Source organism: Rhinopithecus roxellana, chromosome 17 (genome assembly GCF_007565055.1).
Source record: "Rhinopithecus roxellana isolate Shanxi Qingling chromosome 17, ASM756505v1, whole genome shotgun sequence".
In the NCBI taxonomy this organism is placed as follows: Eukaryota; Metazoa; Chordata; class Mammalia; order Primates; family Cercopithecidae; genus Rhinopithecus; species Rhinopithecus roxellana.
Window position 1 is genome coordinate 71,023,168 of NC_044565.1, and position 23,904 is coordinate 71,047,071.

The following is a 23,904-nucleotide window of genomic DNA, read 5'->3' on the forward strand; positions in this document are numbered from 1 at the left end:
GGTAGGAGTGGCTCTGCCTTGGCTGGGGCCAGTGTCAGGTTAACAACTGTGTGACCAGAAAGAATTACAGCTAAGGCCATGACCTCAAATGCATAGGCAAGGCAGGCCTGGTAAGACAAGGCTGAAGGGGCAGCATCCCAGCTCTCGCAGGGGAACCCAGCCTGTAGCCATGTGCTGGGGCAGATGCAGACGACCAAGGCCCTGAGGGCCCAGCCTCATCATGCCAGCAAGTTTTCTGGCAGACACCCGCCTCCCCTGTCCTCCCCCAGTAGAACCTCTTTCCACTGTCACCTGCCCCCTAGACCTAACATCCATTCCACATCGCTGTTCTGAGCCTCTCCTGGGGAGTATGGCTCTGGAAAGCCCCGAATCTACTCCCTTATGTATTTCCAGACCCTGCCAGGCTGAGGAAGCCACTTTCCCATCTTGCCTGTGTGGCAGGTGTAGTTAGGCCGGCTCCTCCTTAAGCCCTGGGGTGAGGTTGGGCATGCAAGTCATCCCGAGCCTTGGGCTTGTCATAGGCGGCTTAAGAGTGACTTTAGGTAATTCTAGTCCAGTGAGCTGCTTCTCACCTGATTGTGACCCCAGCAAGGGCTTCCCTGCGACCATCTAGCTCTTTGTTGATTCTGACTGAACCAGGTTAAAGGTCTGCTAGACAGGCAGCCCTCCAAAAATGCCCAAGAGGCTGACAGTAAATGTTTTAAGTGTTGCACAATTTAATGAATTGCGTTTGCCTGTCATCTGAGCAAATGTTTTTGGTTAGGTGAGGAGACTTGCATTTTCTGCTTTTATCCTAGAATGTATGAGAACATTTCAGGATTTTTTAGATCCCTAGGAGTCCAGGGATATAGAGTCTGGCGGGGATTTTGACAGCAGAAATGAAGCTCAGCAGCACTGTCCTGCCTTCCTGCCTTCCATGTCTGTTCTCACACAGGAAGTTTCCCATCCCAGGGGCCTCCACCCACTCTCAGGGGTGGAGGCGTTGAAAACAGCTGAAAACACTGGAAAAGTGCAGACTACATCTTTGCACTGTTCTTTTCCCTCATTAGTTCAGGTTTTATTAATCACACCTGTGGCGTGACGCTGCTGGGAGGCACTGGGTGGCTCCGGTGTACCTTGGGAAATTTCCATCTCCAAAGACTTCCTTACCTCATTACTTTGAAAACGAAGGGAAGACAGCATGTTGGTAACCTGGCCCTGGGCCTGTTGGGAATACCTATGGGAATCTAATGGGATGGCCTGTCATGGGAAATGAAGATTGTCCTGAGAGCTGGGGCTGGAGCTGAGCCCACACATCCTTTGCTTGGCTTTGTGTGCGGCCAGGAACTCCACTTACATGAAATGCTCTTGGGGGTGGGAATACAGCCTCTAATGATGGAAGATTCTCTCCCTCTCTGTCTCTCTCTCCATGTAACAAAAAATGCAGGTTCAGTCACTCACTGCTTGCAGACTCCAATGAACAAAAGGGAGGCCTGGTATAAAGAAACTGACTTTTTATTCCAAAACTAGTTTAGGGGAAGAAGCTGCCTTGAAGGGTACTGAGTCGTTTTTGGAGCAGAAAGTGGTCACTTTTAAAGCGGGGGGTGGGGTGCTGGCACGAATGGCATGCAGGAGAGGAAGCAGGCAGGTGGGGAGTCCACATACTCGCTTTGATGACTTATGTAACGGGTGGTCGAGTTGGCATCTTTGTGGGCAGAACAAGGTTGTAAAGGTGGCTGAAGCTCTTTAGGTGGGAGGGAGTTTTGTAGTGGGCATACTTTGGGTTATTAATTGACTGTTGTGTCTCCAGGCAGTTTCCCGGTGGGTGCAAGTTCCGCTCTGGAGCTTCTAAGTACACAGTTAGATGAAACTGCCCTGTAGGGAGAGTCTGGTGAAAGAGGTAAAAGGTTACAGTTGCATTTCTAAAGAGCTAAGTAGGAAGTGGGGAACAAGGGGAAATCGGGAAAAGAGAAGAGAAATAATTTTAAAAACTCGTTTTCTTTCTTAGAAAAATGGGTGTACTCGGTTTAGAGTGAGACTCAGACTGAAGACTTGTCTGAGAGCTGTAACTGCCAGGACTCCCTTTTACATCAGGTAGAATTTTCTGAGATTTTAGGAAACTTTTCCTATTGGTCCCATTATGGCAGGCCAGGTCTCACTAGTGCAGACCTCCATAACAACTGTTTCAATACGGACCGAATGGTTAAGTTAAACATGAAAAGCTGAGAGAGCTGGTGCCCTTATACAAAGGCTGGACTGTAACAAAAGCCCACCAAGAGTTTTGCCTAGGCCTTTCCTGGGTCTTGAAGCATGATGAGATAATGAGGAATTCTTAGTGGGACCCGTTTAGGATTAAACAAGTTTTACTAGGGGTCTGAAGAAACTCCCCAGGCCTCACAAACAAGTTTATTCGGGGTCTGAAGGAACTCCCCAACCTCCATGATTTAGCAGGAGACAAGATAAGGGTAATCACCCCAGCACCTGGACCCATTTAGATTAAGTTTACTGAGGCTCCAGAGGAAGGGCTTTAGGACTTAGATCTTAGCTAAAGATTAAAAGAAGTTAATCACTTATGTCTTTAGTTGAATGCACACTTACACACAGACATGTAGCTTAGAAGGTATGTAAGCTCTGGAAAACTTTGTAATTTGAGTTGTTCTGGCGATATTTTCCAGGCCTTCTCCCTGTAACCAATTACGGAAATAAACTCTCTTCCTCCCTGGTTCATCTGTATCTCGTTATTGGGCCACGAGAAATAAGCCCAACCCTCAGTTTGGTCCAGGAACAAAATCTCTCATTCTGTTTTCTCCTCTCTTTATTATCTCCTACCTTCTGAGTTAGTAAATGTTTCTCCCCTCTCATTGCGCTTCAGAATAATCTGGCAAGACTTAAAAAATACTGAGGTCTACCCCCACCCCACAGGGATTTTGATTCACTTGGTCTGAGGTGAGGCCTAGGCAGCTGTATTTTTTTCTTTTAACTCCAGGTGATTCTAATGGCTGGGTGAATTCAAAAAGCACAATAAAAAATCTGATAAAAAAGGAAACTAGCCATGGCTTAGGCCCTGTGGGCTCCTGGCCTGTCAGCTCCCCTTACCTCACAGCCCTAGAATATTCTGGGGTTGACGGCAGAGACTGAGTCCAGGCTCCGGAGTCAGGCCTGTGGCCTGCTGGCGTACGGCTTGGGGCCCATCTGTCAACCTCTCTGATCTTTCCATATCAATCTCGTGTGTGGATGATATCGGTGCTCACCTTCACCTGGCTGTACTGAAGATGAATAAGAACATTCTTATAAGGTACTTGTAAGTACTTATAAGGCCACGAAAACAGGGAGCTATTCTGTTTGAGGCCTGTCATTTCTCCAGCTATCTTCCCCTTTCTCCATACGCCTTCACAACCATCCCTCCCCACAGAGAAGAAAACCCAGAAGCTCTTCTCTCCTCGCGGCCGTTCCCTCTGTTCTACTCTTCTGACTCTTGAGACTGGAGGGGGGATGATTTGCAGGAAAGCAGAGCGCTTTCTTGCCTGAAGCATTTTCCTTTTATTATAACTTAGTTCTGCCATTAGGGAAAGAAAGGGGGAAATGACCCTTAAGTCTTCTGTTCTCCTTGTAATGGAGGGAGGCAGATGGGGGCCCAGAAAGGGAAGCCGAGAGGAAGAGTCAACCTCCTCATTAAATTCTGCAGTGTTCCAGGTCTGCCATTCTTGACATCTTATAAGGAAGATATTATTTCTTTCATTTCCTGATGAGGAAACTGAGCCTCAGCGATGCTTAATGAACAACCTCAGCTAGTACACAGGAATCACCTGGGAATTTTGGTAAAGCGCAGATTGTTTCAGCAGGTCTGGGTGGAGCCTGAGAGTCTGCATTGTTCAATTCCCAGGTGATGTCCGTCCTGTGAGTCTGGCAGGGACCACACTTCGCGGGGTCAGGCCCTAAGACAGCAAGAAAGTGGCTGAAACTTGGGTATGTGTCCAGGCCTGCTTGACTCCCAAGCCCCTGACTTTCTGTTCCAGGATGCTTTATGGCTTTAAGACATTTACCTTCCCTTGGGTCAGTTTGAGCCCTTTGAAAGAACCCACTGAAGCCCCATGGATTTCTGGAGTTAGTCTGGTCCCAGAGTTTTGCTCCCAAAAGCTTCAGGGCAGAGGCTCTGCTTGGTCAGCTCTGATCATTAGGACATTCTGTGAACACTTGGCCTCTGGTGGGGATAGGATCTGCGGGCACAAATGAAGACTACATGAGAAAAGTGTAGTCTATTCAGAGCTTGCTTTAGCAAGGGAGTCTGCCATGATGACCTGAGTTTTGGCAGAGGCTCATATGCAAGCAGAGGACTGCTGCAGCTTCATAGTGGAAAAAGGGAAGACTTCAGGTATGCCCTGATTGGAAGCTGTTGGCCTGGGGATGCTGTTGGCCTGGGGATGCTGTAGGCACCAAGTGTGGACTGTGGCTTGTTACAGTATTACCCACAGTGATTGTTAAAGTACAGATCCCTGGGTTGTACTCCAGACCTACTGAATCAGAGCCTTGATTGCTCACTCTCAAGGTTGAGAACCTGTCACAATCTCAAAGCTTTCAGTGGTTATGAGGTTCCCAGGCTAGCCCACACCTGAGGGTCAGCATCCCTCAATCAGTCTTTACCAAACGTGGTTGATGAAAAGAAGTGCTTGAGGGAGGAGACCGGGAGAGACAGGAACAAGTGCTTTTTAAAAACTCAGATTCAGTCTCAGCTGTAGATCTGTTACTGCGGGGAAGGCCTGGGAATCTGCAAATTATCAAGCAGCTGATTCTGAAGATCAGGCAGCCTGGGAAGCAGCGTCCTAACTGCCTGCTCCCAGCTGGGTTCCAGACAGCACGGCAGGCATCACTGTGCGCACGGGTGCTCCCTGGTGGGTGTTTCTGAGTCAGGGACCTCTTGGGGGCTCAGGTTTGGTCCTTATCATTACTGGGGTTTATTCAGGGGGCGTGCTGGTTTCGCCATATCCCGTCCCCTGGTGTTTCAGTGAAGCTGGCTATAACATTTGAAGGCTTGGCTTTGTTTTAATCACATCTTTATAATTACCTCTCTGTGGGTTGACAGCTGTTATTAGCATCACCTTGGGTTCTCCTTGAGAATTTTTACATCCTTAAAGTGATCCGGCACTTCTGCAGCTGATGTCAGAAGCCGTTAACTAAACAATCGCTTTAAAATGTCACCAGGTTTTGTAAACATAGCCAATCCTGTCCCTTTCCAAAGGAGGGAAAAAAAATTGCTAGATAAATAATTTTCATGAAGGCAATTTGTTTCCCAGGGTCTATATTCTTTTCTGTCTCATCCACTGGTTTTTACTGCTGTGGGGCCCTGGCAATAAAGAGCCGTCTCCAGAAGGAGGCCACGTCTGCTCCTGCCAGTTTTCATCTGGAAGCCCACTTCAGGGTTCATGGCAATGAGAAGCAAAGATTTTTGGAAGATACTTTTCTTTTTTTCTTAATGCTAGCAGCAGTTTGTGTGTGTGTGTTTGTGTGTGTGGCTGGAAAATGATGGGAGTGGTCGAGGTTCTCAGAGGGAATTTAAAAACTCTTGGAGACCTTGTTTTGAGTTTTCATCCAAGCTAGTTTGAGGAATGGCTAGAATTTCAGCTGAACTTTGGTTAGATATGAAAAGTAATTTCCTGGGCTAGGTGTGGCAGCTCACACCTGTAATCCCAGCACTTTGAGAGGCTGAGGTGGGAGGATTGCTTGAGTCTGGGAGTTTGAGACCAGCCTGGGCAACAGAGCAAGACCCCATCTCTATAAAAAATAAAAAAAACATAACTGGGCATGGTGGTGCATGCCTCTAGTCCCAGCTAATGAGAAGACTGAGCTTACGAGTTCGAGGCTGCAGTGAACTACAGTGAGCTATGATTGTGTCACTTCACTCCAGCCTGGGTGACACTGAGTGAGACCCTGTATCTTTAAAAAGAAAAATAATTTCCTATTTGTAAATGTTGGAGAAAATGGAGAATTTCTTCCATAGAAAGGTATGCTGTCTCCTTCCAGTACTGCCTCTCTGGAATAATCTAGATCCTGCTTTCCAGGTATTAGGAGGAAGGCTGGCCGGGGTAAGAGGCCTGCTCTGCCCTCACTGGCAATGTGTCTTTGGAGTTAAATATTTTTCTCATGTGTAAAAGGTATTGAAAAAACATTTTCTTTGTCCATCTCATACAGTCTTTTTTCCCCTAAAGATTTAATGAAACAATGTAGTAATCGCATTTTGAAAAAGCAGAGCGTTACATACAAAGAAAGGTAGGATTGTTATTAACTGGAGCCTCATCCCACACTGCATGCAAAGCCTGCTGTTTAGCAGTGTTCAGAGTAATTGCTGGCCATCTGACTGACAGCCTCATGACTCAACATGGGAAAGACGAGAGATTCAGAGGCTTAATTTGTTTTTTTCCATCTGGTGTATTTGACATATGTACTTGCGATTGCAAGCAAACGTTGTAAAGTCTTTTCTCTTCACTTTGAAAGACATGAAAACCTTCAAAGAAGGAAGTCAATGCTTGCTGAGTTTGACAGCTGTTTTTAAGTTTCTCCAAAGATCAAAATGCAGCTCAGGAATGAGGGGGAAATGATACTGGCTTCTTTTCTTAATCGGGATCTTAAAGTGCGGAGGCAGCAGAGACGAACATTAAAGACCAAATGGCCAGGTTTATGAGTTCCGTTCCCCAAGATGGCTCAAAAAGATGCCTTAGAAAAGACACGTTTGCCCCTGTCGTGCAGATGGTGGGATAAGTAGGCTGACATTATCACTGCTTTGCAGATGAAGACACGGGCCCAGAGATGCCAGGTCACAGAGCCAGGGAACGGAGGTGTCACGACTCGGGCTCTGGTGTTTCTAAGTCCAACCCTCAGGAGCATGATACTCTCCGGTTCCTGAGAATGAGTGGCCCAGTAACCATACCCCTTGTTTCTTTCTCCTCCTGCTCTCTTCCTCCTCTTTTTCTTTTTCCTCCAGTTTAGGCCAATCGGCTTTATCTTTTATTATTTTTTTATTTTTATTTTTATTTTTATTTTATTTTTTTTGAGACAGAGTTTCGCTCTGTCGCCCAGGCTGGAGTGCAGTGGCCGGATCTCAGCTCACTGCAAGCTCCGCCTCCCGGGTTTATGCCATTCTCCTGCCTCAGCCTCCCGAGTAGCTGGGACTACAGGCGCCCACCACCTCGCCCGGCTAGTTTTTTTTTTTGTATTTTTTAGTAGAGACGGGGTTTCACCATGTTAGCCAGGATGGTCTCGATCTCCTGACCTCGTGATCCGCCCGTCTCGGCCTCCCAAAGTGCTGGGATTACAGGCTTGAGCCACCGCGCCCGGCCCAATCGGCTTTATCTATGGCCACTAACTGAGCCCCGCCAGTGCTATCACTGCAGCCAAAACCGATTGCTGCCTCCTGTGCTAGACTTCAAGGGTGTCTGGAATGACAGCGTTCAGAAGCGGGTGACTAGGTCAGTGGAATCCTAGAGCCACCTGATGCAGAGCCCACGGACTATTCACAAAGTTACTTTCTGAAGTCCAGGAGTGCAATCAAGCCTGCAGTGTCTAGGGTCCTCCATAAAGTTGAATTAGAGTTCTGAGTGAATTAACTGTTTGCTCCTCTTCTTGTGCGATGCATTTTTAATTACATTTCATAAAAACGTCTGGATGGATTGATGGAGCTTTATTTAAACCTCAGGTAGGCACGGGGAGTAGACGATAGTGCAGTATAACATGTTCTGTTAATACAGGCTCAGAACACGTGTACTTTATGGCAGTTCAACTGAATGTTTGATGTGGGGCTACTTAAAAATATATTACCTTTGAAAAGACTTCCTTTGAAAGAGAGTGGGTGCTTTAGCAGCCTGTAAGCCGTCAACCAGATGATCAATTGACAAACACGTCAGCACTTACAATTCACTGCAGCGGCTCCTCTGATACATGCAAAACACTGGTTTATTTCAGAAAAAGAACATATTTCTCAATCCCTTTCATTCATATCATAAGGTTTATGAGGCAAGTCTTGTCAATCCTAGGCCCTTCACAATGAAAGAAAAGTCTCCTTGGTCTGTGTGCCCTGTATTTCCTTTCAACATGGATTATTTTAGGCTCTGAACTGGGCATACGATGTGAGGAAGGAAGATAAATACTGCTTAGAGTAAACGGCAGCTCAGACCCCAGCCGCGGAGGGAGGTTGTATTTCATCTTGAAGATTGTGCTTATACTTGCAAAAAACTATCACTGTTCTGCCAGAATATGATGTTTTCTTTTCTTTTCTCCATGAATCCTTTTGATGGAAGCAGAAAATTGTGTTTTTTTTTTTCCCTGGGGTGGAGCTGTTTACAGTGTCATTAAAGTGTTGGGTAAAGGGCTGGGCTCAGTATCTCCCTCTCCACAGCTCTGGGGCCTCCATGGTCGGGAGGATGAAAGCTGTGCTCCTCCAGGGTGGAGCTGGCCCGAGTAAGAAGATGGGTATGACATGCACCCCTTAGATGGATCTGTGGTGGGTTCCTCCTCCTCTGTATCCCTGACAGTCCTTGGTTTCTAACTCGATGAAGAAAAAGTGTAGATTCCTGCCATGGGTGCTCACGGAAAGCACAGTTGTTCATTCGGGACCCTTCCTGTGTGTTCTCTATGACACTGACCCCTTCAGTGGTGGAATACGCTGCCTGGCTCCTTGCTGCCACCGCAGGGGGCACTTGGCCACCCTTTCCACTTTCTACCCAGCCCCTGGACTTTTAAGAAGAGGCCCTTTCTGGAAGGAGGCCTGGGCTGGAGACTCAGCCTTGCTTCCCCTCACAGCTGGTCTGGCTCCACTTCATATCCTGGTTCCAGTAACTAAAATGTTTCTAATTCCTGTGGTTACACCCCCTCATGGTATCCCAGGTTCACCCACTGTGTCCCATTCCAGTCTCCCTGCAGCTGAGGAACAGCTTTGTTTCCTCAGACCTCCAGCAATCCTGCCCCTAAATCCTAGCTCAAGGCAGGGCCCACTTTCTGAACAGTCCTACCTGAAGCCACTTACCTGTGTGCTAACCTCGAAGGCTGCCCACACTGTGTGTCTCCTCACTCAGCTCAGTGCCCAGCTTTCCTAAGGCTCTCCCCCTGGTCACCCAATGGTCTGCCCAACCATTTAGGGAGAATGCCCAGATATCTGTCGGGCAAGTTTCCTGAGCCTGGTCCATTCTCATGTGCTTATCTCGGCCCCAGCCCTGCCTGGGTGGCTGGACTTCCCTCATTGCCTGCAGCCCAGGGAGCTCCTAAGTGTCCACCCAGCAGTGGGTGTGGCTTGGCTCTAGAATCGCTGGCCTGGGCACTGCCTGAGCACTTCTCTGAGGGCGACAACAGGAGCAAACGTGAGCAGAGCTGTGTGTGTATTTCCAGCAGAGGGGTGGGTTGTGGCCCCTCTTGGTAGTTTAATCAGCTGTTCTTTGGGTGCCTTTGAATAATAACTGGACAAATCGAGGTGGGATTCGTTTACTCAGTCATAGCCTCTCTCGGGGGAGGTAGCTGGAGTCCCTAGGGACACAGTTTCACAAGTTTTTGAGCCCACAATCTCAGCAAGAATGGGTTTGAGGTCTGTAATTTCCCCAAACTTTAAAAATCCTCTGGAGGATCGTCCCTTAGCTGTACCCCTGTGGGTAAGAATTCTTGTCTTTTGCCAACCCATTGAGCCGGCATTGAATCTCTCAGTTACTGCAAAATCTTTTCTAAACAGAACGTACACCACAGCCTCCAATGGAAACATTCCAAGATCTGCAGCAAATATCTAGTTCATTGGCAGAAGCAGGTTTTTGGCATGAACAACTGTTTTTCACTTTGATTTCAACTCCAGCAGAAGTTCTTGCAAGATGACCTGGGAATAAAGTTGGCCAAGAAGCCTCCGAGGGGAGATCGGCGTGTGAGTGCTTATGCCTTACCCACGCTATCTTCTGCGCTCCAGCGCCCACGGCATGTAGAGAATGGGCTGCCTTGTTTGGGAGGCTTGGTTTACCCTACTCAGTCGAGAAGCATGTAATGTGTAGGGCAGTGAGAGCGTTTGCTACACGCTTAGGCCGAGAGGCAGCGTGGCTGGTATTGTGAGCTGTCAGCTTTAGGTTTAAAGCATTGAAACTGAGCTTGGGAAGGAGGAGAGGACAGAAGACAGGTGGGGCTGTGTGTTTTAATCCCAGCTCACTCAGCTTTCTTGTTTTGGGAGCCACGCACTTCTAAACAAAGCTCTCAATAGGGGCTCCAATGCTGTGCCACGACTTAACCTTACAACAAAGAAGCTTTCCGACCATTTGCGCACCCATGTCGGCTTTAGGCAGGTGGAGTGACGCAATACTTGTGGGCAATGGAATGTAATAAAAAGAGCAGAGAGATTCTAGCACCAGACTCATCTGTGCAAAATTTTGCTCTATTCTCTTAGCTGTATGACCTTGAGCAAAACACTTGAGGGGGCCTCTCCCCACACCTTCGGTTTTCACGTGCGCAAAACTGGAGAATGCTATCTGCTTCATTCACCATTGGGAGGCTTCAGTGATCTGAAGGAACGAACCCAGTTAAAACCCTATCAAGCATGCAACAAATACATTCTCCACTCCCCACCCCACCCCAAAATTAAGGCCAGCGCTTGAAGAATTAAATACTGTCATTGTGGGGTCTAAAGTTCTGGTTAACCTTTGAACCCCAAGGCAGAGCAGGATCTGGGACTGAAAAGGGCGTTTGTTTAAAATTCAGCAGACCCGCTGGGCAGTGCACCTTCCAGGCCTTTCCAGGACACCTCAGTAGGAGTTTGGTTTGCCCACCATCTCTGGGTCAGGCTGGACACTTGGCTGTCACGCTTGGCCTTCTGGGGTGACTGCGTGAGTGTGGCCCCCTCGTCAGCCTGTCAGGACACCTCCTCTTGCTGGGGCTGCGCCTCTGGCTGGCATTTGTCCTGGATGTGGCCGGCGCGAGGCTCTGGTTGCAGCCCGTGGCCCAGCACACAGAACTCTGGGGGAGATGCACGCCTGCTGCTGCCCTGCAGTTCTGGGGAACAGGGGCTGCTCCCCGGCTCTGTGTCCTTCTTAGGGCTCTCCTCGCTGCTGCTGCCGAGAGAAAGGACAAGTGCAGGTCAGACGCTCCTCCTCTGCTGCTCCTTCCTGCCCCACCCCTGTCCTCCATTCTCCCTTTCTGTCCCTCCCCAGCCCTCTCCCACAATTGTGCCTGTTCACCCTGGGGGCCAGGCCTCTGCCCTCTGTACCCAGGCTTGCCAGGCTGGTGCCGCCCTTGCCGTGTGCCTGCAGGGGTGGGCACTGCAGGAGCTGGGGTGACAGGCTGAGTCCTGTTCTTTCCCCTGAAGCCCTGGATCCTGCTGCTCTGAACAAAGCAACTCCCTCAGAAGCTCTGGGAGCTGGGCCTTAATTTTGTTTTTGTTTTTAAAGCACTTCTTGTTTAATAAGGGCCAGGCTTAGCCAGTTGAATTAAAGACAACAAGGAAAAAAACCGGCTTCGCGCAGCTGCCACCCTTTTCCTGAATAGAGAAAAATGCAAACAGCTTGGCCCAGCCCAGGCCCCGCATTTGGCTGGAACAGAGCTTCCCAGCTGCGGAGTGACACAGCTAAGAGGAACTTTGCATGGGGAGGGGACCCCCACAGGAGACTGAGTGGGATTTGGCATGCCTTAGGAGTGCAGAGTGGAGGGTGGCCCTGAGCATGGAGCAAGCTTCTGCTAGCAGGGGACCTGCCCAGGAAGCCACACTGGCTGTCTGCTGGCAGGACAGCCTGAGGCTCCCCAGAGTGGGGATTAGAGGCTAGCTGCCTGGGTTCAAGTCCTGACTCTCCGGCTTATTAGTACACCCCTCTGAGTCTTTGTTTCCTTCCGTATAAAATGGAAGTAATAGGCTGGGCATGGTGGCTCATGCCTGTAATCCCAGAACTTTGGGAGGCTGAGGAGGGTAGATCACCTGGGGTCAGGAGTTTGAGACCAGCCTGGCTAACATGGTGAAACCACATCTCTACTAAAAATACCAAAAATTAGCCGGGCATAGTGGCAGATGCCTGTAATCCCAGCTACTCAGGAGGCTGAGATAGGAGAATCGCTTGAACCCAGGAGGCGGAGGTTGCAGTGAGCCGAGATTGTGCCACAGCACTCCAGCCTCCTGGGCAACAAGAGTGAAACTCCGTCTAAAAGAAAAAAAAAAAAGGAAGTAATAATAGTATGCAGCTCATCAGGCACTCATAGGTGTCAATACTGGGTGAAGCATGGAAGACCCTTCGTGTACTATTGTATTAATAGCGTTAAGTGCCCCAGAGGTGGGTAGTGACACTATGGAGCTGCATTGTTGAATGAATAGGAAGTCGCACTAGGAAAGGACTCTAGGCACCATGCCATCCTATTACAGGGACTATGAGGCCTTGGCCAGAGCTCTCAGTCAGTTGCCTCAGGGCCAGGACAGGACCCTAGTTCTGCACATGCACAGGTAAGAAGGCTTCTCTCTGCCTGCGACAGCACATTCTTGCCTGATCTGTGAGCTTTATTGTGCAACATGCTCGGCTCTGTGAGGTTAGGCTTACATGGGATGCCAAACTAGTGGAGAATATGTTTGTATTTGGATCTGAACACGATCGAGGTGGGTGGTAGGAGTCGTGGGTAAGTGCGGTGGGCGCTAAGACCAGCACACAGCTATGGTTGTCGGACAGGAAGGAACCCAACACACTGTGTCTTGGAGCCAATCTCATCTGTGTTGGCCTCCAGCCCCATCACAGGTCCCTACAGGAGTTCAGGGCCCAGGGGCCATTGGGCTTCTGATCCAGAAGACTGAGTAAAGGCGGCAGAGCGTGCATGCCTGGGTAGGCCAGGCAAAGGCTGAAAGCACCACATTGAGGGGAGCAAGTCTGGAGCCTTCTCGAATGCACACAGTGCCCCAAAATCCGGAGACCTAAGCTGGTACCCCCGCTGGGGGATTTGGCACATAAATAACAGTTGCAGCTCAGTCATTGAGCTTCCTGGGTAAGCCTCCAAGGGCTGTTCCCAATCCCCAGGGCCCCAAGATCGGGAGATACAAAGATCATGCATTTTCTAAAAAGGGGCTCCTGCCTCGCACGGGGTGACTGGAAGGGCAGGCTGGTTCAGCTTGCAGGCCTGCCTCAGCTGCAAGACATCATGGGTGTGGTTGTGTCCCTGCATGGCCCTGCTTGGGGAAACAGTCTGTTCTGAGCAGCCTCTGGCTCCCTGGCACTGGCTTGTTGCATGATCTTGGGGGAAATCATGCCTAGTCCCTGGTGGTGTTTCCCCATATGCAGGATGGCAGAAAAAAAAGCTTGCTATCCACAGGGTGGCAAAGGCCTGACGCACTTACAGCAGATGCGCTTCTGCTTCCAGATGCCAACTTTATACCTGGGGGCGGGGGTGCTGGGGAATGAGCACTTTCCCATCACGTGTTCACAGTGTGGGAAGGCTTAGAGCTGTGTGGTGTCGTGAGAGGCAGGGGAATGGTTGCAAGTCATTATATAACCTTCCACGTGACCTTGGGAAGCCTCCTGTTTATGAACCCTCCTCTCTCTCTCTTTTTTTAAATTTTTCTTGAGATGGAGTCTCTCTCTGTCACTCAAGCTGGAGTGCAATGGTGCGATCTTGGCTCACTGTAACTGCCGCCCCCAGGTTCAAGCAATTCTTGTGTCTCAGCCTCCTGAGTAGCTGGGATTACAGGCATGTGTCACCATACCCTGTTAATTTTTGTATTTTTATAGTAGAGACGGGGTTTTACCATGTTGGCCAGGCTGGTCTCGAACTCCTGACCTCAAGTGATTTACCCACCTCAGCCTCCTAAAGTTCTGGGATTACATGCATGAGCCACCGCGCCTGGACATCCTCTCTCTTTCAAGCCACTGTTACCTCCCCAACACCCCTGCCCCAAGTGTTGAGATTCAGGACATAAAACAACCTTTTAGCTGCCCTGTTCTGAGAAGAAGCCTGAAGAAGGGCATTATTTTCTTCTTGAACAATTTTATGTTACTTTATTATTGCTCCTGCTGTTTTAAAATCTTAGTGTTTTTAATTAATGCCATTTTATTGTCCCTGTTCTCTCAAGCTCTTCTCCTGAAGGGCACAGTTTTAGAAATCTAATAACTGAATAAGTGGCTGGAGTGAGGAATAATACATTAACATTTATAGAGGTTCTTAGATGAAAACCACTGTACTGTAGGAAGCTCATTTTAGATTTAAGAAAAGAGCAATGTTAAGATTCCTGCAAAAATAATCAATATTTCATTTCTTTCAAGTGGCTGTGGAAGTTTAACTGTAATAATGCACAACTTTCCCGAGATAATATCTTTATTTAAAATTGACTGCCGAGTACTTTGTAAAAAATTACCATTTGTGCCTGGACAGATTGTGAAGTCTGCAACACATATCACTCTGGCAGAAATTAACTGCTGATTTACACAATCGTGGGCTATGCAAAGATAGCAAGGACCGGTGTCAGTTGAGCTTTGTCTGATCTGACATCAAGACACATTGATAAGAGTTCTTCTCTAATAGACCTCAGATATTATTTTTTGTTATTGTTTCTACGCCAGTTTGGGTAAAGGCACATTTCCCCGTGTATTCTGTAAAATAACCACTTGAGCCTACGAGTTCTTTCAGTGCCCAGCAATGGCTACACTTTGACTCATGCCCCATTGCGGCTGCATGTCCGGGCCTGTCTGCATGGCTGGGCCAATGACATGCACATCTGTTGCCCTGATGAGAAAGGCACACTTGGAACTCAGTCTGCCCGGGTGAGAGGTAGCAGCCGCACCCCTGGATTCTGGCGCTCAGCACTCATGAAGACTCTTGTTCTCACTCTACAAACTTTTGAAGTTAGAGGAGAAGTGGAGCCAGGTCCCTGGGGATATGGGAAGCCACATATTTATATTCCACACCTCCAGGACTAGCCATTCTCAAAGTGTGGTCTGGGGGCCCCTGGTTATTCCTGAGACACTTATAGGGGGCCCATGACGTCAAAACTATTTTCATCATAATACTAAGATGTCAATTCTCCTTCTCACTCATTCTCTTGTGAATGTAGGGTGGAGATACCAGCGTCTACATGAGGTGTGAAATCCCAACAGGTTGACAATGGAAGCAGAGCTGTGAATCCAGTCGTTTTATATTAAACCAGATGCTAAAAAGATTTGAAAAAATGTACGACAGTGCTATTCTTTTCCCTAAATTTTTTGTTGTTGTAGAAGATACTCTTTTCATAAAGACACGTGCATGCAAATGTTCATTGCAGCACTATTCACAATAGCAAAGACATGGAATCAACCCAAATGCCCATCAGTGACAGACTGGATAAAGAAAATGTAATACATGTATATACCATGGAGTACTATGCAGCCATAACCAAGAACAAGATCATGTCTTTTGCAGGAACATGGAAGGCGCTAGAGGTCATTAATTATCCTTAGCAAACTAACCAAATACTGCATGTTCTTATAAGTAGGAGCTAAATGATGAGAACTCATGGGCACAAAGAGGGGAACAGTAGACACTGGGGCCTACTTGAGGGGTGGAGGGTGGGAGGAGGGAGAGGAGCAGAAAAAATAACTTGGGTATTAGTACCTGGGTGATGAAATTATCTGTACAATAAACCCCTGTGACACAAGTTTACCTACATCACAAATCTGCACATGTACCTATGAACCTAAAATAAAAGCTTTAAACTAGACAGAAAATACACTTTTTATAAGAGTATATTATTTGTGTTAACATATATTTTAAAAAAATATTTTACATATTTCTCAGTTTTAACTTCCAATACAGTAAACATTGATAGATACAGCCTCCACACACAAAGGCTCTTTTGGGCTCTTAATAACTTTAAAGGGTTTAAAGGAGTCCTGGGACCAAATAGTTTGAGAACCTCCCAACTAGATGCTGGTCTCCTGCAGGGAACCAGAAACAAGGGGAGCCAGGCTGCTGGTTTGAGACGTGGCGCCAGTGAGCCAGCCATAGGGGCAAGCCTTTTCATCTCAGCTTCCCCAGCTGTAAAACACGGGTTGTGTGGGGTTGAACTAACTTGAGTGTTTTGAACTTTATTATTCTATTTTTTTGAGAGATACATATATTTTAACTTTAAGTTCTGGGATACATGTGCAGAATATGCAGGTTTGTTACATAGATATACATGTTTCATGGTGGTTTGCTGCACCTATCAACCCATCATCTAGGTTTTAAGCCCCGCATGCATTAGGTATTTGTCTTAATGCTATCCCTCCCCTTGCTCCCTACCCCCTGACAGGCCTCGGTGTGTGCGCCTTTCCTGTCCAGGTGTTCTCATTTGAACTTGATTTTTTTAATACAGCAGGGCCTCTTTTCAATTAAAATCTTTCTTAGGAAGCTGGAATGTGTAACAGATAAGAGCACAGTAACTCAAGGTTGGAGAGTAGGGGAGCTGGAACTGCCCCCTACACCTCTTTTTCCCAACTGCCTCTTCCCTTGGAGCACAGTTTGAAAACTACTGGGACCCAGAAGATGCTGAGGCCCATTCGCTCTGTTCCTCTCTATTCCCAGCCGCTGAAGGGCAGTGACCCCAGGACACTCCTTACCTGCTTTGGCCGAGCTGGGATTCACAAGAGGTGCTGGTGGGGCTCAAGACGGGAGGCTGCGGTCGGGCACCCGGCTGGCGGTCAGAAGCTGTCCTCCTGAGGAAAGGCAGAGGGTTGAGGGCACACAGAGCTGCTCTCCGCTGTGAGTCTGCTCTCAGCCAAGGCCCTGAGCTGTTCCTCCAGCCTCCTGCTGGGTTCCCAAGAGGGCCTCCAGCTTCTGGTGGCAGCGATGGTGGGGTCAGTGGGTGGGCTGTTGAGAGCGGCGGTTTAGCTTCAAACAGAGAGGAGGTAGCTGGGCAGAATATGGAATGTGTGTTCCCAGACACTTTGGCTATGACTGCTTGGCTGTCTTCAGAGTCTCTTGTTTCCTTGTGCCCCTGAGAAGGGGACATTGGGGGTGATGGGTAGGGAATCAAAGAAGGGGGGCTTGCTTCTGGGTGCTGGGTTGGAGGGCCAGAGACCTTGCACTGAGCGGGTGCACCCTCGAGGGGAGGGCTGGGCAGCTTGGGCTGGTGTGGTGGGGAAGTTCGCTGCTTTGTGGTTGGAGGGCTTAGCACCCTGGGGCTCACGGGTGGGCTGGGAGCTCCAGGGCTGAGTGGTGGACTGGGGGGCGTCTGCACAGCAGAGGGGCTTGACTGGGCAGGTCTGTACGAGGAGGGCAGGCTCCGGCGCCTCTTGTCTGCTTGGGGCACCCAGTGTGTCCTCGTGGGAGAGGCCTTTCTGCCCACCGCGGGGCTTCTCTCTCGGCTCTGCCTCGGTCTGGCCAGGCTGGATTCTGAGGTCCTGTTTTGTCCAGATGGAGGGCTGGAGTGGTGCCAGGCGATGGCCTTCCGGGGCTGCCTGTAGAGGCTGGTGGCCTTCTCTGCCTGATTCCAAGTCCCACCCTTCATCTCTGGGCTTTGGCTGGTGGCTGGTGGGCGGCTCAGGTCCAGGGCTGGCTTCTTGAGCTGGCAGCTGCTCCTGCCACTCCCTGGCCCTGTGCCGCGAGGCTTGGTGGGGCTGGCGGTGCTCTTGCTGGGCAGCAAGTCCAGGGGGCTCACAGAGGCCCTCAGCTTTGGGGAAGCCCACGTTCTCCTGGTGGGGCCAGCCTCTCTCGGCCCTGGCTCCTGGGTTTCCTCGGGGGAGCTCTCTGTGGACTTGCTGCTTTCTGGGGACTCCAGAGAAGCGAATGATTTGTCCATCAGGACTTCCAGGGGCGGTGGAGGGAGGTGCTCAGGGTTCCCCTCCATTTCACAGCTGAGCTCCTCACTCTTGGCTGCTTCTGCTTTAGGCAGAGGGGGAAAGATAGGTGCTAAGGGCTTCCAGCCTATGCCCGTTTTGAGAGATTCTCTGCCTGATGCTGGAGAAATGTGGGACTTTGGATACAAAGGGGCAAGCCCCCTGTACATGGGAAGTCTGGGCGGCATGATGCAATTCCTGAGGCAGAGATTTGCCCCAGAGTCCTTAGAGTCCCCCAGTGTCCTCAGACTCTCCGTGGGACTGAAAGTTTCAATAAGCTTCTTGACAGATGTTCTGGTGGGACAGCCCCTGACATTCCAGTCCGTGGCCTCGGCAGCCTCACTGACCTCTCCTGATGGGATGGCATTTGGAAGCTTCTCAGCTTTGCCCTGTTCGTCCTCAGGATGGGGACTGCATTTCTGCAAGATGCTCTTGTCCTGACTAGGCAAAATACTGAAGTTCTTGGTGAGGGATGTCTTGAGCCTGCTGGTGGTGTTGCTTGGACTGACCTTGCAGGTGCCATTGGGCCACGCGGCTGCTGCTCTGGGCTGCAGAATTTGCTCCTGGCTCTGCTCCTGCCCTTTGGCACTCAGGGCATAAAATGCCTCCAGTTTCTGACTGAGGTCCCTCTGGACCCTTTGCAACTCCTGAAGGGTGGGTTCCTCCATGTGACTCTGGAGACACGACTCTGACTGGGACCTCCTCTCCCTCTCAGGGGCCCTCCTGCTGCCACTGATGGTGCTAGGTCTTGGGGGGACCACTATCCTCCCCTCCTCCTCCTCAGACCAATCCTGGTGCCCGGAGGGCACAGGGACAAACTTGATCCTTTTGCTGATTGCTTCCTTCATCTTCAGAATCATTTCCTGGGACTGGAGGCTCCTAAGCCTTCTGGTGCGGGCCTGAAATGGGCTTTCCCGGTCAGCAGGTGAAGATCGTGGCCTGGAATGTGGAGTTTTTTCCTGCCAGACACAAAGACTCATGCTGCTCATTTTGTCTTCCTCCTCTGGGCTGCTGTCCTCGCTGTCACTAAGAGATGGAGCGTCCATCAGCCTGGAGGTTTTGGAAAGATGTGGTTCCACAGAGACCCCAATCCCAAAGGAATCACATGGGGTACTTGTCCCCAGCTTCAAAGGTGGGGAGGTGATATTTTCAGGGCTTGTACTGGAGAGGCATGGGCTCCTTGCTTCATCCTGTGCTTGTGGCTGAACCTTTGCCATAGGAGCCCCTGAGAGCAGGCAGTCCTGGGGTCTGTCTGAACCCATACAGAATGGACTTTGCTGCCAGGCGTGTCCGGACTGCCTGGCTTCTGTGTGGGGCGAAGTCACCGACTTCCATTCTTCAGGCTCTGGTGCAAGGTCCCAGCTGGTTTGCTTGCCCAGCTTGTCCACCGACTGCACAGACTCATTGTCAGCACCAATGCCACTGTCCTCAGAGCATAAGGGGAGACCCTGCACCCCAGGATCACCACGGCCACTCGCCAGGCTCTGTAGCTGCCCCAGAGTCCCCAGGAGGCGTTCATCCACGTTCTTTTTTGCGCTCAGCTTATTTTCCAAGTGGGTTGCAGTGGAGTGGAGGTAGCTGCTGGAGCCCTCCAGGAAGCTGTCGGTGAGCGAGGCCACCGTGCCATTGAGCACCTGCAGTTTGCTGACTGTGTACTGCAGCAGCTGTTGCAGGAGATCTGGTTGTTCCTGGGGCTCTCTTTTCTTCAAAGGCCAAGCCAGATCCTCCCTAACTTCCTGCAGGAGTACTTCTCCATCCTTGGAAATCTCCCCCAAAAGCTGGCTGATCTCCTCAAAGCACAGCAGCAGGAAGCTGACCATGGGCTGCAGCAGCTCCCGGGTCTGGGTGGCCTGATGGATGATGCACAGAATTGCTTCATATTTGGAGAGGCTGGAGTAGAGATAGGCGTAAGCGTGCTGGTGGGCCTTTACCAGGGGCTCCGGGAAGTCCACTTTGCCTTCAGACTCATGAGCAGGGTGGATGGTTTGGTAGCAATGGCTCTGGTTGCTTGATGTGTGACATTTTAGTGTCCTTTTCCATTTGAAAGTATCTTGGGTACTACTTTCCTGACTCTCATCTCCAGAAAAGTCTGCCCCTTGTGATACATGGGAACCCTGTGTCTTGAACAGAATGTCCTTAGCCATGTGGCTTTGTGATTTGTTCAGCTGGGATGAAGAGGTTTTGGTTCCTGGGATCAGCCCTTCCATATCTTTCCTTTTGCCTGAAACAGGATCTCCCATGAGCTGACAAAGACCTTTAGCTGTGGTTTGGTTCCCTCTGGAACTTGGCTGCTCCTCTGCCAGGCCCTCCCCAGCGTCATAGCAGGTGGAATTTTTAACCAGCAAAGGGATGGAACCTCTTTCACTTCCGCCCTGACATCCTGGCCGAATTGCTTTGGGCTTTTTCAAGAACTGAATGCCACTCTTTGCAACGCTGTTTACAATGTCACTGTGTGAAGGTGTACACCCCATGATTTCAGCGTGTAGTCATCTTCCACCCACAACCTTCACAATTTTCCAAGAATCATATTTGAAATAGGAACAAAAGGCAATCTTACTAGTCCATCCAGGCAATTTTCAGGCCAGAATCCTTTGAAGTCCATGGTACAATATCCTAAACTTGGAACCAGCTTTCTTTATTTTCTTGGTCCAAATGTGAAGAGGGAGTGGTACCTGTCGTCCTGTTGTTGTTCTAAGTTTGGAACCCTCTGCTGTTAGTGAGCAGCAGGACAGTTCTGAAGGCCCCCAGTCCGGTGGATTACGGGCCTGTGTTTTGCTCGCATCCTGACAGATGTGGATAGCAAGTGCAGCTTAAGCCTATTAGGTTAATCATGCCCTAGCCAGTCAGCACTCACAGTGTGTTCTAATATAGAACTTCTCAGCATTTACTATCTTGGGAAGCGGATTATTTTTGCACGTGCTCATGCTTTTAATTCTGTTCAGACGCCTGCCAGTATGAAACCTAGAGAAATGAACCATAATTGCAAAAGGCTCTGGAAGAGATGCATTTGTGGAAGAGAAGAGAGGGCTCGTTGATTGCAGGCCCCGGAAGAGAAGTGACCTTCACGGTTTAATAAGGGCAAACCAGCCACGTGTGCTCCAATCTGCTGTTATCAAGAAGACCCCAAAACATAATAGACAATAATTGAAGTAATGTGTTATTGTTTGTGTGGCTTGTAAAAACCCCAGGACTCTAGTGATAGAGAATGTCTCTAAGTAAGATAGTGAATGAAGAAGGCAAGATTGCTTTCCTTCGCATTAGAAAATTGAGTTAGGTAGCAGGAAAGCTATCCCCCCAGTTTGGATGGGGGACAGCAGGAACAGTCACTGCCGTGTAAAGCTCAAGGCCGGTCACTATGCTCAGGAAGGCAATGCTTTCATGGGAAGAGGCTTTTTATTCAACCTTCTTCATAGGAAAACAAGCTAAAACTGGGCAGTGAAGAGCCATTTCGTTATTAGGATAACTCAAGGGGAAGTCCATCTTTCTGCTCAAGCTGAGTGTCGGGCTCCCGCCTGTGGCTAAGGGTAGCAGCTGCCCATTGAAAAACTCATTTTAAAGTTTATTTGCTGCCAGTAAAATCTAGAACAAGGGCTTGGCCTAGAGAGACTGGAGTTTGAATCCTGACTCTTTCTCCTGTTAGTTGGGGAAACTTCCGAAAGTTTTTCAAGTTCCCTGAGGCAGAGCTCATCTTTGAAATGAAGACCACGGTACTTCACAGAGTCACTATAGGGATTGTCAATTAATACTTGGTAAGTGCTTGACCCATGGTAGGTATTCAAAAGCATGCAGTTTCAGCCAGATGTGGTGACTCAACACCTACAGATCTCAGCACTTTGGAAGGTTGAGGCGAGCTGATCATTTGAGCTCAGGAGTTTGAGACCAGTCTGGGCAACATGGTGAGACTGTCTCTACTGAAAATACAAAAAATTAGCTGGGGATGCTGGCACGCACCTGTAATCGCAGCTACTCGGGAGGCCGAGGTGGGAGAATCACCTGAGCCCAGGAAGTTGAGGCTGCAGTGAGCCCTAATAGTGCTACTGTAAGCCAGTCTGGACTTTGGAAGTGAGACCGTGTCTTTAAAAAAAAAAAAAAAAGTTTCTTACTCTTTTCGCCTGGAAGCTAGGGCGCTTATAATGATGAAAGTCATAAGAATTTCATTGGTTTGCATTGGTTTATTCCTGAATGGTCTGGAAATAATTGCCTGTGATGCACTTAGAACCCTCTGAATCTGGTGCTCTTTTTGCCCCCCACCCCCACCCTGTGCTCAATCCACTGCTGCCCCAGGAGTTTTCTAAGGCCTCATTGTTTAATTTCTGTGCTCTCAAACACAATGATTCCCACTGTCTACAGGAAGAAGAGGGGCTTTTATTTAACCATTTCCTATTTTTGGGCATCTAGGTTGTTGCCAATTTTGAAATTTTCCAAATAGAAAAACATTGCATTGAGCATCTCTGAGCATCCCCCTGAAGTTGCTGAGATTGGAGTTGCTATTCTGGCTTCCCAGTCTTCATTTTTTCCTACTTAACTCCATACAACCAACGAAAACAACACCGTGGGTGTCAGGATGTCTTCGAAACAGGCAGGACTTAGAGCTGCCTCTCGTGCTAGCTGGAGACTGGCCACTGGGGCCGTGTGCAGCGCCTGCTGCCTATCGCAGCCCGATGCCCCAGAGTGCATCATTAATAAACTTCCCTGATCTGTTTATTTGAAGCAGAACTCGGGAAACACAAAGCCCAACTCAGTGCCTGCAGGCGAGCTGCGTTAGGCAGGCATCAAGACATTGCTTCATTTGTCACAGTGCTGGGCTGGCCTGGTAAACAAGGGTGCCACGTGGGAAGGCTTTCTTTTCCCTTCAAGTCATCCATTTAACAGAGTGAAAAGCTCATCTGGAGGATGCTTTATGTAAATTCTTCTCCTCTCGGGATTTAGGCCCCTGCTTGACTCATCTTTGTGAAAAACTTTGATCTAAATGATTAAAATTATTTCCAAACCAATGATCAAAATCAAAGTGTTTGCCTGGAGGATTTGCTGTCAGATAGCTCTGTACCTTACATATGAGTTTCCTTGACTATTCCAAATAATTTAGGAAGCTCTTTATTCACTGCCATTCATTTTTCATTAAGACCAACTTTTGTTTTTCTTTCTTTTTAAACTGGATTTGCTTCAAATGAAAATTATTTTGAGTGGGCATATAAAAGTACAACTATTTTGGAAAACTGATATTTAAAAATATACCCTGTGATCCATCAATTCCACTCCTAAGAATTTGCCCAAGAGTATTGAACATAAAGGTCTGCAAAGAGACTAGTATAAGAAAATTTATGAACTCTACTCATAATGGCCTCAAATTGGAAACAACCCAAATGTTTATCAATATGGAAATAGATAAATTTGATGTAATTGTACAATGGAATACTACCAAACAATGAAAGGAACAAACTAATGAAACATGTAACAACAGGATAAATTTTAAAATCATTATGATGAGTGAAAGAAGCTAGATATTAAAGAGTGCAGGTTGAAACATTCCATTTTTATGGAGTTTGGGAACAGGCAAGTAATCCATAGTTATATTAAATAATTAGAAAAATGGTGATCTCTGCGAAGAGTTATCAACTGGTTGTGGACATGAAGGAATTTTTTAGGGTATTGGAAATGTTCCACATATTGACCTAGGTGGTAGTTATTTGGGTATATACTACATAGGCAAAAATTCCTTGAGTTGTACAATGAAGTTGCATGCTTTATGTATGTTGCACTTTGTGTGCACACGTGCACGCACACACACCTCTAACTAAAATGCAGTATTGTATACTTTGCTTGGTGCCTAAGAGGGTCCTAGCTATAATGCCCTTGGTCTTGGAAAAGGGTCCCTCTGTTAGTTGTCTCTTTTTATATAACTACTCCAAAAATTAGCAGCTTCAGATAACAAACAATATCTCACAGTTTGTTTAGGTCAGGAATTTGGGGGCAACTCAAAAGGATCTCTCATGAGTTTGCAGCCAAGATGTCAGCCAGGATTGCAGTCATCTGAAGGCTTGACTGGGGTTGGATGATTCTCTTCAAGATAGCTCATCTACATGACTATGATAACTGACTCACATGAAGGCCGCCATTCCTTGCTGAGGCTGTTTGTAGGACGCCTCAGTTACATGTCATATGG

The 23,904-nt window shown here is 48.5% G+C and overlaps 1 protein-coding gene across 1 annotated transcript; it reads right to left on the reverse strand.

The window, feature by feature from the left end:
- Positions 1–1,589: 1,589 nt before the first annotated feature.
- PCARE (photoreceptor cilium actin regulator) lies at positions 1,590–20,212 on the reverse strand. The gene is made up of 4 exons (XM_010371167.2): positions 16,524–20,212; positions 8,993–11,039; positions 3,076–3,245; positions 1,590–1,867 (listed from the first exon to the last, which is right to left on the reverse strand). Exons 1-2 carry the CDS (start codon positions 20,210–20,212, stop codon positions 10,841–10,843), a joined length of 3,888 nt encoding a protein of 1,295 aa, XP_010369469.2. The 3' UTR covers positions 1,590–1,867; positions 3,076–3,245; positions 8,993–10,840.
- Between the last annotated feature and the right edge of the window lie 3,692 nt (positions 20,213–23,904).

Excerpts from the sequence above, each read along its gene's own strand:
- PCARE (XM_010371167.2), bottom strand. The coding sequence starts at position 20,212 with ATGGGGTGTACACCTTCACACAGTGACATTGTAAACAGCGTTGCAAAG. Across the intron at positions 11,040-16,523 it reads TCCCAGCTCGGCCAAAGCAG|CAGCAGCGAGGAGAGCCCTA; the intron begins GTAAGGAGTGTC and ends TTCTCTCGGCAG.